We start from the raw sequence: 14,978 nt of genomic DNA, 5'->3' as shown, positions 1-14,978 counted from the left end.
ATGAAATGTTCTTCCCACAATCACAACACTTTTTGAAGCCGGACCGTGGGGTCGACGGTTCGGATGAGGAAGCCATCGAATAAAGATGATATCTTCGAAAAATAAGTTGAATCTTCTTGAAGAAAGAACTGAGCAACACTATTCCGAGGCCCACGAAGTGCGGAAAAAACGGAACTGAGCAACGGCCGCTGTGTGAGTCTATTTATACGCACAATGACGTTGGCGCCGAGACGGAGGCCGTCGAGGGACACCAGCTCGAGGGACGTCGACGCGCAGCGCCCTCTACTGAAAAGAATTCCGAGGCCAGCAAGCTGGAATGTAATCTATCAAGATAAGGAATACGTCGGAGGACATAATCCCTTCGAAATACAGTTTGTAAGTGAAAGTGAAACCATTATTCTTTTACAGAAAATTCCCAGCCCGGTGACGGGGAATATTCATGAGCATGTGAATCCATGCCAGACCCCATGCTGGAGAAAGACCAAAACTTTACACCTAGGTAAGCCTATGGAGGGCAGGGGGCGACAGAAACAGGTATGTTCTCTTACCGAAATGCGCCAGCTCTTTGAATAGAGGTTAATAATTAAATTCATCTTCTCTTCCCTTGCTTCTGTGCTCTTGTTTCTACTCCTTGGTTTTTTAGAGCACGTTTTGCTTCCTCCTTTCTTACCTCTAAGGCATTTGGCTGTGAGGTACTTGGAGGTGGATTTGGATTGGGTGATGCTCCCCGATATGTGGGATTGTTGGTCCTCAAGCTTTTTCTGTATCTTAAAACCTCTTCCAAAAAAGACATTTTTTTGGATTTTAAATTTGGATTAATATCTAAGGTTGGTGAAATGCTCGAGGATGGAGCTGTCATTGCTGGTTCTATTTCCAGTGTCTCTTTATCGCTTGCAGTTTCAATATCAGAGGATGATGGAGTAGACAAATTGCTTTTTGTAGCCGAATCTTGACTTTTACTCCCTTTGGGCCTAAATTGTTGTTTTGGATTGATGTCGTATTTTCTATGAAAGGTAAAGATTCTGTTGTTAATGTAGTCATCCTCCTCCCTAATAAAAGTTCTTTGTTTTTTGTTTTTCAAGTCTTTCTCATAGTTGGCTAGGAAGTCATCCATTATCTGGTAATTTTTAAAAGTAATCTCTGGGCATTCCAATGCTTTAATTGCCTCTTTTGTATCATCTATGTCTTTCATAATTTTTTCATGTGTCTGAGCCACTTGATTGATTAATCTTATCTCTTTAGATGTATTGTTCAATAAATTCACCCAATCTTCAAATGCTAGTATTTCTTCTTCTTCAAATGGTGTAAAGATGCAAATGCGTAATCCTCTCGGGATGCAATCAACTTCCAAATACATCTTGAGCGTTTTAATTTCCCACCATTTGTTTACTTAGATTCTCAAGCTGTTCAAAAAGATATCTCAAGGAGTAGTTATTTCTTTGTGATGAGTTGGATGTGTTTGTTTGCCGGTGTCTCAAGAACAGTTCCTCTGCTTGTGCATCTCTTATATTGAAAGCTTCTTCCATATGTTTTGGTATACTGTTATTGGTGTCAGCCTGGGGGGCTTATGAAGAAATAATTAGAAAATTCTTGTTTGTAGCCAACCTAAAGCTCAACCTTGGCGACATCAATTAAATAGTAAAGATAAATTGATTTTTTCTGGTTTGTTGAAATTGCAAAGTTGTCAGCATGAGTTTTCCCATAAAATTGTGTGGCTACTACACAAGTTAAATACATTAAATGGTTGGTATACAAGAAAAAGTCACTCAAATGCACCAACTCCTTGAATAATCAAAAAGTTAGTTTCTGTTCAGTGAGTCAAATCCAGGTTATTGGCATAGTGTTATCTTCACACAAATTCAATTATTGTTTGAATATCTTATTTTCGAAAATCAATAAATATTTAATTTTCAGAAATCAATTGAGTTCATTGTTTTCTTGCACATGGGTCAAAATTATAACTTAGATCACTTTTCTTCAATTATGAAAACCTCGCACATGGGTCAAAATGATAGCTTAGACCACTTTTCTTCAATTATGAAAACCTCCTCGCACATGGGTCAAAATGATAGCTTAGACCACTTTTCTTCAATTATGAAAACCTCAACACGTGTTTCCCCATTGCCAGTAGCAATGGTTCATCAGGAGAAAAGCACATAAATGAAATTGGTCTCTGAAAAATAAAGTTAAAAAAAGAGAGAAAAAGAAGAATTTTCTAAATGTTCTCTTACCACCCTGACTCAGATTCTTCCACTGACCATCGGGACACAATCATCTGGGATTGGCCCATTCGAAGAAGGCCCAGGGGTGGTGGGTGCAGAGGTGACTTTCGGCGTCGGGATCTAGTTTTGGTCATTCGCTGTACTTGCAGACCATTTCAGGGCACCACACGGGATTGAAGAGGGGTTTGCAACAGGAGTCACCATGGTCAGGCGGTGACAGGTGATCTAACCGAGGCGAAGACAGAAGCAGTCCCAGCACAGCTTCCCTTGGAGAGAGACGGCTGAAAATGCAGGAGTAGGCAACTTGTGGCACAAACATAAGTTGTGCAAAGTTCCAAGGCTCTGCTGAGACCGGCAACAGCAATGTATCCCAGGATAGAGCTGTTCTGTCAACCAGTTGGTCCAGGGACACTTACGAAGGCACATATCCTTGAGCAGGGGTGGAGACTGGTTTTTCCCATCAAGCTGTCCGCTCTGTCCTGATCTCAAGAAGACTTTTTTATAACAAATAATCAGGGTGAGCCCAGTAAAGCCAAAAGGACCCAAGAACTATTTAATGAAAATTCTAACAAACAATACATGTCAGTGATTAACACAGGTATGTGAACCCAAAACATTCAAAACATTAAACATACACTGAAATTCATAATCATAGTGACATTTAGTACATATTCGGAGTATCAAGTATCTCATCAGTACATCCCGTTGTAATTGCGAAAGGTAAGTGCTCCTGTACAAGTGACATACTTGAACACCATTGTTAATTATTTTAATTTTTTTTTAAGTTACGTATTTCAGTATGTTTTGGCGTGACACTCATTTAAAAAAAGTAATGAGTCTTCGTGCCAAAACATACTGGCGTTGTAAAGTCTCTGCGCCAAAACTGCCCGGGCCAAACTGGCTCCTGTGGCGAAATGTCTGCGCCGAAACAGCCCGTGCCAAACTGGGCGCGCCAATATGTCCTCCTCCATACTAAGTATCCTAACTGAACTTCACTGTAAAGTAATGTGCTGTGAAAAACCAGAGGGTGTTTCACAACCTGGTCCCCTCGGATCCCGTACTCAGGTGGCCAGGGAAAGGCCATCACTTTTTGATCCCAACCCTGGTGGTGGACAAGCAAGGGAGAATCACCTGGGTAGGCGGTCCTCAGGGAGTGGGAGAGAAACACCTAAAGGCGAGAGATGGTATCCCCCTATTTCCACAACCCATCCAACCCCTATCCTTTATTATTTTACGGGAAACTACAACTCCCATAATTCCTTCCCACGTTACACATTGGCAATACTACTGAGCCAGGCAATTACCTCCACTGACTTGCATTGGCTCTGTCCCTGTAATGATGGCAGGCAGAGTCAGGCATGTAATCCTAACTATATACACCTGCCACTGTTAACACTCCCGTTCAGATGAATAAATGGTGGTGCGCACAGGCACACTCTGATCGAGACTGGGTACGAGAAGGATCAGCTCTTTCAGGGCCGATGCGAACAATGCGATAGAAATCAGAAGGGCAAGGGGCTGATGTGCAATTATGAAGATAGAGAGCGAGCCAGGCCATAATCCCACACGTTTCAGGATGCCGTAATGGCTCCAAGACTGAAAATGACTGAGCGGAAGAAAGAAAACTTCAAGGTAATTGGAAGCAGCCAGCAACCCTCCCAGGAGAACTACAGAGTTGGGGAGGAGCAGAGGAGCCACTGGAAACAGCCTAAACTGCTGCATGAAGAGCGTTGATGTAAAGAAGGATGATTAACACAACCGTCCGGTTTGTGTTGAAAGCAAAAGTAATTAACGCAAAAGTTGAAGGTTGCACGTATGCCAATAAAATGTGTAATTCAAAGGACAATTGTTGAATTGTAAGAGGAATGGATACAAAGTAACTGCGGTCCTGTGTGGTGAAATTGCATTCGAAAGTCTCTGTGAAAAGTAACTGCGATCCCGAAAAGAAAGTTGAATGAGTGAAAAGCGAAGTATGTAAACTTTGAACCAAGAGGGCAAAGTATATGAGCTTTGAAAGAGACCAAGAAAGCAAACTGAAGAAAATAAACTACTAATACCAAGAAGTATTGGTGTTACATATGAATTTTGGAAAAGGCCAAGAAGGCAAACCGAAGAGAATAGGAAACTAAAAGTACCAAGAAGCATTGGTGTTTTAAGAGGCGGAAGATTGTGGATTGTAGATTTATTGAAAGAGAAGTCGAAGTTGTCATGCAGAGGTCTAAGTAAAATCCTTGCAGTTTCGAAAGTCTTCGACAGTGAAAAGACACCTGAGACAAAATGTTGGGAAGGGAACCCCCACGACGCGAACGACCGGCTCGAGCCTGGCAGAGGGAAGCCAGTGCAGTAAAAGTCAAAAGTGGAGGTGTATATTTATGACAATTCGGACGCAGCCCAATGAAGTGCTTGAACTACCAGAAGCTTGAGCCTAAGCCTGAACTGTTAAATTGTACCAGTAATCCAAAGTGTGCAAGACTGAAAGAAAGCTATGGGAGAAATACAGCAAAAACTACTACTACTACTAATGGCATTAAAGAGTCCCCCTGCACTGAGAACCATAGGGACTAATCAGTGTCCACAAAATGGATGAGCTAAGCAAGGTCAGTAAAGCAAAAGGATTTACTTCCCCTCCAAAAGTTGGGTCAGGTTCAAAACAACAGGAAAAGGTGGGGGTTCCACACATACCTATGGAGAGAAAGCAGCGAAAAGAACATCTTTCCTAACAGAGGAGTAGGTCTCACCTACTTAAGACGAGTGCATAAGATGACTGCATAATTCCCAGTCACGTGAATGGCATTGTTTGACAGCAGGAAAGCACACAGGAACCCCCACCTGGCACCAATCAATTCCACCTTTCCAGGTGCTATTTTTAAGTCTTCAGACTGGAGTCTGTGCCTGGGGATTTTTTCTTATAGCAATGAACCTGCAGGATGTACTATCGATTAGAGGTATTCCCTCTTCTGGACAAGGATAAGGATTATCATATGTCTACAAACTAAACATGTTATAGTAATCTATTTTCAAATACAGTGGTAGACCTCAAACAGGAGCTTACTGAAATAGCACTGAGTGCACATAACTCTGAAGGACAGTTTCCCCATAACAACAGGATATATCGTACCAGCTTGAATGTCACAAAGGGCAAAGAGGCCAACTCGGGTGTCTCCATTTACAGTCCACTTTTGGGTCTCGCAGTTGGGTTGACAGCAGTGATTCATAAAGCGAGAGTGGTTTCCTTTTGGACCAGCATCGATGATACGATCCTAGAATGATAATGAACACAAACAGTTAAGAAGGCAATTGGAATGAACACTAATAGCTGCAGTTACTGACGCTTCCCTCAATGGCCCATCTGTTCTTTTGTAAAGCACCACCCAATACCGCACAAAGAATAAAAAACAACAGCCGCACTGGTCGTTATTATGATCACTACTTTTAAGAATTTTGCTGTAGTTGCTGTCAGATAAAAAGCCATCAAGTAAAATCAGAATGATCAAAATAAAAATAAAAACAAAGTTGTCGAACTGTTTAGAGCTTCCCCGATTCATCTGCAATATCTTCAATTATAACATTAACACCAAATCTCACTGAATGGGACCTGTTTGACGTCATCTATGTACAAGTGTCAAAATAACCACTCTTACTGTGATCAAAGGAATCTCAATGACGACAACTGCAAACGTATGCGTCCCTCAAAAAGACTCAAATACATGTTTTAGCGCAAATCTTCCAAAAATAGACTCAATGCTATAGAAATCTTAACTTCCTGCCTCCTGTAAATGAATGGAATAGCAACAGAGGGCTCTTAAAAAAAAAAAAGAAGAAAATATAAAATTACTTACCTGAAACAGAAGGCCTCAAAGTACAGCTATGCTAATTAGTAATCATTTTACAATGATTTCCTGCCAGAACACTTTAAAAAACAATAAATGAACAAACTGAAAAATGGTTTTATGTTTTCTCAGAAAAAAAACTCTTTCCATACGTTTTAAAAGCAGTTAGCACCAAGGGGGCCAAACATCCATCTCTACAAGCAAGCAACTATAGTTAACTATTGTAGCCGACACAAGCAACTGTGGCTCCCATTTTAGGGGCCTTGGCTTTTTTTTTTTTAATACTGAAATGAAAAACATAAATGGAGATAAAATGGCCTACGTCATCGTTGTGACTTAAGTGGCATAGACTTGAATTGTAGCTCATTGTTAGAATGGATTTCCAAAAACCAATAGAGATGGACATGATGCACCAAGAGCTAGCCAAACCCACTCAAAGTAAGGTAGCATAGCAGAGTGCTTAGTCTAAGGAGGGCTGTGAGCGGAGTCTAAGACTACAATGAGTCCATACAGGATAACTTCAATAATTCAAGTTAGACAAGTACTAAAATATACAATGATTTATTAGGCTTTTAAAATACACACTAACGAAGTAAAACCTCTCTGCAAATATTGTCATGTTAGGAAAGATTTCTCTTTTTGCAACTTTGACTCTATAGTTTCTATGGACCACCTTTCCTTTTGCTCTGTTTTTGAACCCATCATGGCTTTTTGAAGGTAAGCACAGCCTTCAGCTGGTCTTCACTTGCCTTTTTGCTCAGTTGTTATGGTGAAACTGATCAGTCCTTCTGACCATCAGTAGTGGGAAACTAGGTTTCCCTTTTGTATTCTGTGACTTTTTAACATTGCACACATCTTACAATGCAGGGCAATGGGGACACTTTTGTATCACCCTAAATCTTTACACTTGGGATTTGTGGTTACTTTTATATGTGCCTAAAGACAAGCAGGTGGAAGCAGATCCATTTTTACAATGTTTGCATAATTTTTAGTGTGCACATTCATGTTTACCGTGTTTGGCTAGTAAACGTGGGCATGCCACAAGCTTTTCACGTGTTCTGTGGCCATATCGTTGTTAGGCCTTGCCAGGTCAGGAAATCCATTATAAGGCCTTGCACTTTCCAGAGAAAGGTTCTGTTTTCGCGTGTTAGTGATGCCTTTGTGTGTATGTGGCCCAGGAAGGGGGTGAGACTGACTGTTCCCCCTCCACATCTGTGGTGCCAGAGAGTCTCAGTGTGGGGCATGAGTGAAACCAGTAGTTGTCGCAGATTGGACAACTACTGGCTGTTTGAATGGTCCAGATCCTTACCACTGGTTGGCTTGGACTTGCTTCCAGCTTAGATTTTGGATACAAAGAGGACTCTTGCAGCCGTTTATGGTTGTCCATGAAAGAACTGAAAGGAACAAGTTACTTACCTGTAACTGTTGTTCTCCAGCGTGAGTCTGGCATGGATTCACATGCTCATGAATATTCCCCGTCGTCAGGCTGGGAATCCTCGGTAAAGAAAAATCAGTATCAGTTTCGTTTCTGATCTGTCTTTCGTAGTAGTAACCAATCACTGATCTCTGCGTCATACTGACCACAGCCAATGACTGCCCTCTACCTAAGCCCTGCCTCTGGCAGCCATCTTCAGATTTGGTAGCACGTGAAGTGGCAGTATGACCAAGTGAAGAGCCTCAGAGGGGTAGGCGGGAGGGTTCGCATGTGAATCCATGCCAGACCCACGCTGGAGAACAACAGTTACAGGTAAGTAACTTGTTCCTTCTCCAGCATGGGGTCTGGCATGGATTCACATGCTCATGAATATAAGAATAAATAGCAGTACACACATGCACAACCACGGGGGGTGGCAAAAGGCTCAACATTAAGCAATACAAAAAACTCAACATTAAGCATCTCTTACCTCCTCACCAGGCTCACCTTAAGCGAACAGGTTGCGCAGCACTGCTTGGCCGACCCTAGACTCCTCCCTGGAATCCCGATCGACGCAGTAGAATCTCGTGAAGGTGTGCGTCGACCTCCACGTAGCAGCCCTGCAGATGTCTAGCAGGGGCACACCAGATAAGACACCTTAGTAGCAGCGATCGCTCTGGTCGAATGGGCTCTCGGACGGCCTGGCACCGGTCGGTTAGCCAACCGGTGGCAGTGCATGATGCAACCGGAGAGCCATCTGGAAATAGAAGACTTTGAGAGAGCCTTCCCTTGATTCACAGGTCCAAAGTTCACGAACAGCTGTGATGTCCTCCGGAAACTCTTCGTGCGGTCCACGTAGAACTTCAGCGCTCTAGCCACATCCAGCGAGTGCAAAGTCCTCTCGGCCGGCGACGAAGGAGACGGGAAGAAAACAGGTAACACCAGGGGCTCGTTAAGATGGAAGTCCGACGGCACCTTGGGCATAAAGGAGGGGTGCGTCCTAAGCACTACCCTCGAGGCATGGAAAGTCAAGTACGGTGCTTTGCAAGATAGGGCCTGGATCTCTCCCACTCGTCGTGCGGAGGTAATGGCCACCAGGAATGCAGTCTTCCACGACACAAACTTCATCGGTGCGGAGTGCATCGGCTCGAATGGGGGCCCCATGAGCCTGGTCAGCACCACGTTAAGTTCCCACGCCGGGGCCTTCACCGGCGGGAACGACCGGAACAGTCCTTTCATAAACTCTTTTACCAGTCGATGGGACCACAGGGACGTCCGTCCTGTGGTTCTGGTATATCTGGAGATCGCCGCCAGATGAATCTTAATGGAGGCATGGGCTAGCCCAGCCTTTGCCAGCGATAGCAGGTACGGCAGCACTTGAGGGGCCGCAATCCGTAGGGGGTGATCTTCTGTGCTCGGCACCAGATAGAGAACCTCTTCCACTTATGACCGTAGCATTTGAGTCGAGGACGCCCTGGCCTTTGCAAGAACCTCTCTGCAATCGGCCGGTATATCGTAGCCTCCAAACTCTAGCGCTGCAGGAGCCAAGCCTGCAGGTTTAGCGACGCCAGGTCGTGGTGGAAGATGGCGCCTCCTTCTCTGGAGAGAAGGTCCGCGTCCGCCGACAGCTTGATGGGAGGGGACGTTCACAAGTCCAGAAGGTCCGGGAACCAGATCTGCCTCGGCCACGCCGGTGCGACGAGGATCATCCTGCACCGGGACCTCTTGAGCTGGTTGATGAGTCGAAGCAGCAACGGCAACGGAGGGAACGCATACAGGTAAAGGCTGTCCCAGGGGAACGAGAACGCATCGCCCATGCTTTTCGGCTGGGGAAACCTGCTGGCGAACCTCTTGCACTTCGAGTTCTTCGCTGTTGCGAACAGGTCGATTTGGGGTTTGCCCCATCGTCGGAAGAGTTGGTCCGCCTGATCCTGGCGCAGTTCCCACTCGTGACACGCGCGCAGCTCCCTGCTGAGCGAGTCGGCGATGGGGTTTTTTTCTCCTGCCAGGTGGAAGGGAACCAGGAACATGCCCTGGGCGACCGCCCAGTGCCACAGATCCTGTGCCTCCTTGGATAGGACTGGGGATCTGGTGCCTCCCTGCTTCTGTATGTAAAACATTGTCATGGTGTTGTCCGTGAAGATCCGCACCACCTTGCCCTTGAGCGACGGGAGGAACGATTTGAGAGCCCAGAACACAGCTCGGAGTTCCAGGACGTTGATGTGCAGGAGCCTCTCCTCCGGGAGCCAGTGGCCTCTTGCGTGGAGATCTCCGGTGTGGGCGCCCCAACCTTCCATGGAGGCGTCCGTCGTCACCGTCTCCTGGTACGCCGGCGTCTGAAAGTCCTTGCCCGCCGTGAGGTGTGCTCGAACGCCCCACCACTGAATCGCCCGCCGGAACACCTCGTTGAGGGGGACCCTGTCTTCGAAGGTGCCCGTCGCCTGCATCCAACGGGCGTCGAGAAATTCTTGAAGTGGGCGCATCCATAGTCTGCAGAGGCGCACCAGGTAGATGAAAGAGGACATCATCCCCAGGAGGGACTTGATGGACCTCACCCTGGCCATGCCTGTGGCTAGCAGGCGCTGCACTTTGCCTAGAATGGTCTTCGTCCGCTCTTCCGACGGGGCCGCCAGGCGCCTCACTGTATCGAGCTTCGCTCCCAGAAACAGGGCCACCTGCGACGGCACCAGGTGGGACTTTGGGTAGTTTATGGCGAATCCCAGTGTGAGTAGCTGGACGGTCCTTGCAGTGTGTTCGACGGCGAGTTCCCTCGTCCTTGAGGATGGGAACGTGGAAGTATGCATCCTCCAGGTCCAACGACGATAGAAAGTCGCCTTCCTCCAGCTGTCCCAGTACGTGCTGGAGGGTGACCATCCTGAACTTTTGTGACCTGATGTATTTGTTCAAACGACGAAGGTCCAGGATGGGGCGCCAGCCGCCCGTCTTCTTACAGACGAGGAAGTACCTTGAGTACACCCCGGAGCCCCAGAGCCTCTTCGGGACAAGCTCGATGGCGCCTTTCCTGAGCATCGCCCGTACTTCCAACAGCAGTTGCGGGATGTGATTTTTCTTCCTGGCCACAGGTGGAACGTGAGGGCACTTCTTCAGGAATTCGATAGAGTGTCCTCTTGCCAGGGTATCCAGCACCCAACGGTCGGTGGAGATGGACTTCCACACGCCGACGAAATTCGTCAGCCGGCCTCCCACCGGGGTGCTTCGGTGGGGGCCCGAGACCACGGCCGGTTCAGACCTGCTTGGAGGTGGTGTCCTTGCCGCCCGGGCCACCTTCCAGACGGCGGCGAGGCGCTCCCTGCTTGCCGCGACCCCTGTAGGCCTCCTGAGACGAGGAGCGTGCCGCCTGGCGGTAGGACGACGAGCCACCGCTGGATCCCTTGGAGGCACCCTGTCTGCCTCCGGAGCTCCAAAAGGGCCATCGTTGCTGAAGGGCTCCTAGGGCGCAGGCCGTCTCCGTGTCCGTCTTTATGGCTTGGAGGGATTCGTCCACCGCCTTCCCGAACAAGTTGCTGCCGTCGAACGGCATGTCCAACACCCTGGTCTGGAAGTCCTGACGGTCGCCCAGAGCCAACCCCGTCGTCGTAGGCAAACACCGTTGCCCAGCTGGCGGAACCCGGTATCGGCAATATCGGTTGCCACCGTTATGGCGTGGTCTGACGCCACCTCGCCTTCTTGAAGTATTTCCAGGGCCTCGGACCTCTTGTCGTCCGGTAGGAAGTCCAATATGGGGGCCAGCTTAAAACCAGAGCTCCCTGTCGTAACGGGCCACGATCGCCAGGGCGTTGGCCGCTTTGATCGTCGTCGCCGCCGACAAAATGACCCGCCGCCCCATGGCGTCCAACTTCTTTCCCTCGCCGTCCGGCGGGGAATATCGACGTCGAGGCTCCTGACCCCGCCGCTTTCTTCTTCGTCGCCGCCGAGACGACAGAGTCTGGCGTTGGCTGGGCCCTGAGGCACAGGGGAGCGGTTTCGGGGACCCGGTACTTCTTCTCGTACCGGTCCCGTTTGGCTGGTGCCGTGGAGGGGTTCTTGAGAACCGACAGGCCCTCCTCCCAGATGTCATCGATTAGAGGCACCGCGATGACAGTCTTCCTCTTGGCCTCCCGGCGCTGATAGAGGAAACCTTCCTTTTTCTGCTCCTCCGGGCAGAGCTGGAACAATTCGGACGCCCTGGCGATCATGGCGTGGAATGTGCCAATCTCGTCGGGCGGCGAGGCCCGTGCGACGGGAGACCCGTTCCGTCGTCGTCGCCCTCAGAACCCGTCGTTGAGCCCATCGCACCGTCATCTCCCGACTCGTGGGAGGATGAGGAGGGAACTGTAGGCCTTACGGGGGCGAGTGGAGGAGAGGGTTGGGTCCTCCGTCGTTTGTTTTGAGGACTTTCCGAAGGGCCAGGTTGCGGGTCCTCCGGCCTGGGCCGTGGGAATCTCGTCCTTATCTCAGAGCATAAGGACTGGATCGCAGAAAAAATGGCCGCCGAGCCATCCTGAGGCCTAGGTTCCAGCTGTGCCGGAAGGGAAGGCTGCTCTTCCTCGCCATCGTCGTCTTCCTCGGTTATCTCCCGAGGATCTTCCTTACGGGATCGAACCTTCTCGAATTGGACTTCGAGGTTCCTCACGGCTTCGGTCAGTTCCTCCTTCGAGGCTGACTCCGAGCTCGAGGAGGCTACCGTGTCCCCCCTCGCTTCTTCCATCATGGTGGCCATGACGATGGGCTGAAAAGAGGGTTCCCTCCTTGGCCGCAGGGAAACTCTAGTCCCGGAGGCAGTCTCCGCTGGCGGGGTCTCTGCCGGCTTGGCCAGAGTCGCCGCGATCGCCTCGATAGAGGCCTTTGCCTGCTGGGTAGGGGCCTTCACCACCTTGGGTGCGTCCCGGGCCTTCTCCTTAGGGGGAGGGGTGACGCCTTGCTCCCCCTCTTCCGAGATCGGACGGGGCTTCTCCCGAAGCTTACCCGGGGTCTCGGACTTCCTCTTCCCCGAACCGGAGCGCTGGCTCGTGGTTGACGGTGCTGGGGAAGGAGCGCCCTGCCTGGCGACCGAAGAGCCCGACCTTTCGGCGCTCCCGGAGCCAGCGGACTCGCGCCGCTTGGCCTGGTGTTGGGTCACCGTCGCCGGGGCGCCCGCACAGGACTTAGAAGCCCGCTCGGACCCTTTTTTCTTCTTCTCACCCATTGAGCCCTTCTCCAACCAGCTGGCGAGACGGGATTGACGGTCCCTCATGGTCCGCTCCGACAAGTTCTTGCAGAACTGGCAGTCCTTCTCTACATGAGTTTTGTCCCCATGAAGACAGTAGAGGCATTGCGAATGTTCGTCTTCCTTAAACACATTCTGCAGCCCGCATCCAGGGCAGCTGCGAAACAGCTTGGGTCCTGGTGACAAACTCGCGTCTTGGGCCATCTCGAAGTAGGTCGCGAATCTTCTGGAATCCTCCAAGAAGTTGATTCGACGAAATCTTCACCCTTGAGGGGCGTAGGAAAATCCCGTAACGGGTAGCCGTTAACGGGAGTAGAAACGGTGGTGCTTGAGGCTCGATTAACCAAAAAAATGTAAAAATTCACCTGAAAAAGCGCAAAACACGCAGTAAAAGCTTGAGAGCTAAGCACGAGGACTCCCAACACTTGAACGTGCGGTAAAAATCTGAAGATGGCTGCCAGAGGCGGGGCTTAGGTAGAGGGCACTCATTGGCTGTGGTCAGTATGACGCAGAGATCAGTGATTGGTTACTACTACGAAAGACAGATCAGAAACGAAACTGATACTGATTTTTCTTTACCGAGGATTCCCAGCCTGACGACGGGGAATATTCATGAGCATGTGAATCCATGCCAGACCCCATGCTGGAGAAATAAAATACCTAATTAGAAATTACCAAATTTATTTTGATCGAAAACCAAAAATTACTTTTCAGTTTTTGACCCCCTTTTTTAAATAATGCGGGTGAGACCACCTGCCCCACTTCCCCCTACCTTAACTCAGACCCTTACACCAACCTCACCTATTTGTTTTATAAAAATATATAAACATTTCAAAAGAATATTTTTTTAATATAAATATACAAACATTACAAAAGAATTCGACCAAAATTATTCGGTCTACATTTGTATTTGTTTTTTTCTACGGATACAGCCATTTCTTCAGATCAGCTTTGGAGACAAGAATCCCCCATAGAAGAACAGCTGACGGAAGATCCGAAGACAACTCCTAAAAAGGCCTAGCATACCTTCCTACTTAAGCACTGTGCCTCATATCCAAAGTGGTGCTTCAGTCCTTGGATCAGTGGAACCAGCTAGTCGCGACGGCTTCGAGCACCCTGCTGTCCTGAGCCTTCTGAAGTGTCCCTGGACCACCCAGCGCTCTCTTGTCAGTTATCTCACCAGAATGGTAGGCGTTCCGCGGTTACACCCAGAACTTTGGTAGTTGCCTGCAAGTGCAATAATTTGCCTTTCATATGAATTTCAGCATCCAGCATCAAGGCATCCTGTCCTACAGAAGCTTCTGGAACTGGAAGGATACCTGTCGTCACCTGTGTGCAGAGAAAGTCGCTGGAACTTGCCTTCCCCCGTCCTGTCCAGTGTCCTGAAGAGGCCTGCATCGGTGGTTCTTGCATTTCCTCACCACCAGGGTTTGCATCTTGCAGCTGTTATCGACAGGAAGAATCTTTGCTTCTGCAACTCCTGGGTACCTCTCATTGGAACCAACGGCCGGAAATCCAACCGCCAGCAGATTCACAAAGTCATCTTGGAAAATCGGAGTGAGGGGGGGGGGGGGGGGGGGAAGTAACGCCCCTGACCGCACTCATACTCTCCTGAGATTAGCCTTGACTGCTCTCCATTGCTATAGGGGTGTGACTTACCTCTCAGAGTTGCTTGTTCACTATAACTAGGATGGCCTCCTAAAATCTGTCCACCGGTGACGATTCTGACAAGGTAGTCCAGTGGAGAGCTGGCCAGTCCACCTGGTTGTTCAGGCACACTCCCGGCTACTCAGGACAGCTGGATCCTCGGGAATGCATCGCAACTGGTTGGTGCAAACAGTCCAAGGGTTGAAGCACCCCTCAGGGCCTTCGCAGATCAGGTAGTCGAGCAGGGCTTCACCTGACCAAACGCAGGAAGGGCTGCTGGGCCTCTTCGGGATTCGTCCATGGATCTTCGGTCGGCTGCTCGTCTACACAGGATACTTGGTTCCAGTGCTGATCTGAAGAAATGGCTGCAGGAGTCCTCTTCTTATCCTAAACCTGGGGTCCAAGCCCACCAACGGTAAGAACCTGCACCATTCAAATAGGCAGCAGTGGTCCAATCGGGTACCACTGTGGGTTTCACTCATGCCACACGGTTGTGAAATAGGACCAGACATTCCCACCCCTTTCTTGGCTAAGTACATACTAAGGCATCACCAGCCTTGCGAAAGAAGCAGCTTTCCCAGTCAAGTGCATGACTGTCAGGCCACTTACCTGGGTGAGGAGGCGGGGTCATCAGGACCAGCGGGTCCCGTCATGGAGGA

At 48.9% G+C, this 14,978-nt stretch overlaps 1 protein-coding gene across 4 annotated transcripts in view; it reads right to left on the bottom strand.

Annotated features, from left to right (window-relative positions):
- The window catches only part of NSD1 (nuclear receptor binding SET domain protein 1), a 1,891,114-nt gene that overhangs the window by 141,905 nt on the left and 1,734,231 nt on the right, over positions 1-14,978 (bottom strand). For all 4 annotated transcript variants that reach the window (XM_069651497.1, XM_069651498.1, XM_069651496.1 and 1 more), the window contains exon 20: positions 5,341-5,482. In XM_069651497.1, coding sequence (XP_069507598.1) covers positions 5,341-5,482 — 142 coding nt within the window. The remainder of the gene's footprint in view (positions 1-5,340; positions 5,483-14,978) is intronic.

This window comes from Ambystoma mexicanum, chromosome 3p (genome assembly GCF_040938575.1).
Source record: "Ambystoma mexicanum isolate Mex_15411 chromosome 3p, UKY_AmexF1_1, whole genome shotgun sequence".
Taxonomy (NCBI): Eukaryota; Metazoa; Chordata; class Amphibia; order Caudata; family Ambystomatidae; genus Ambystoma; species Ambystoma mexicanum.
Note: the sequence above shows the minus strand (reverse complement) of the source record. Positions and strands in the feature narration are given on the sequence as shown.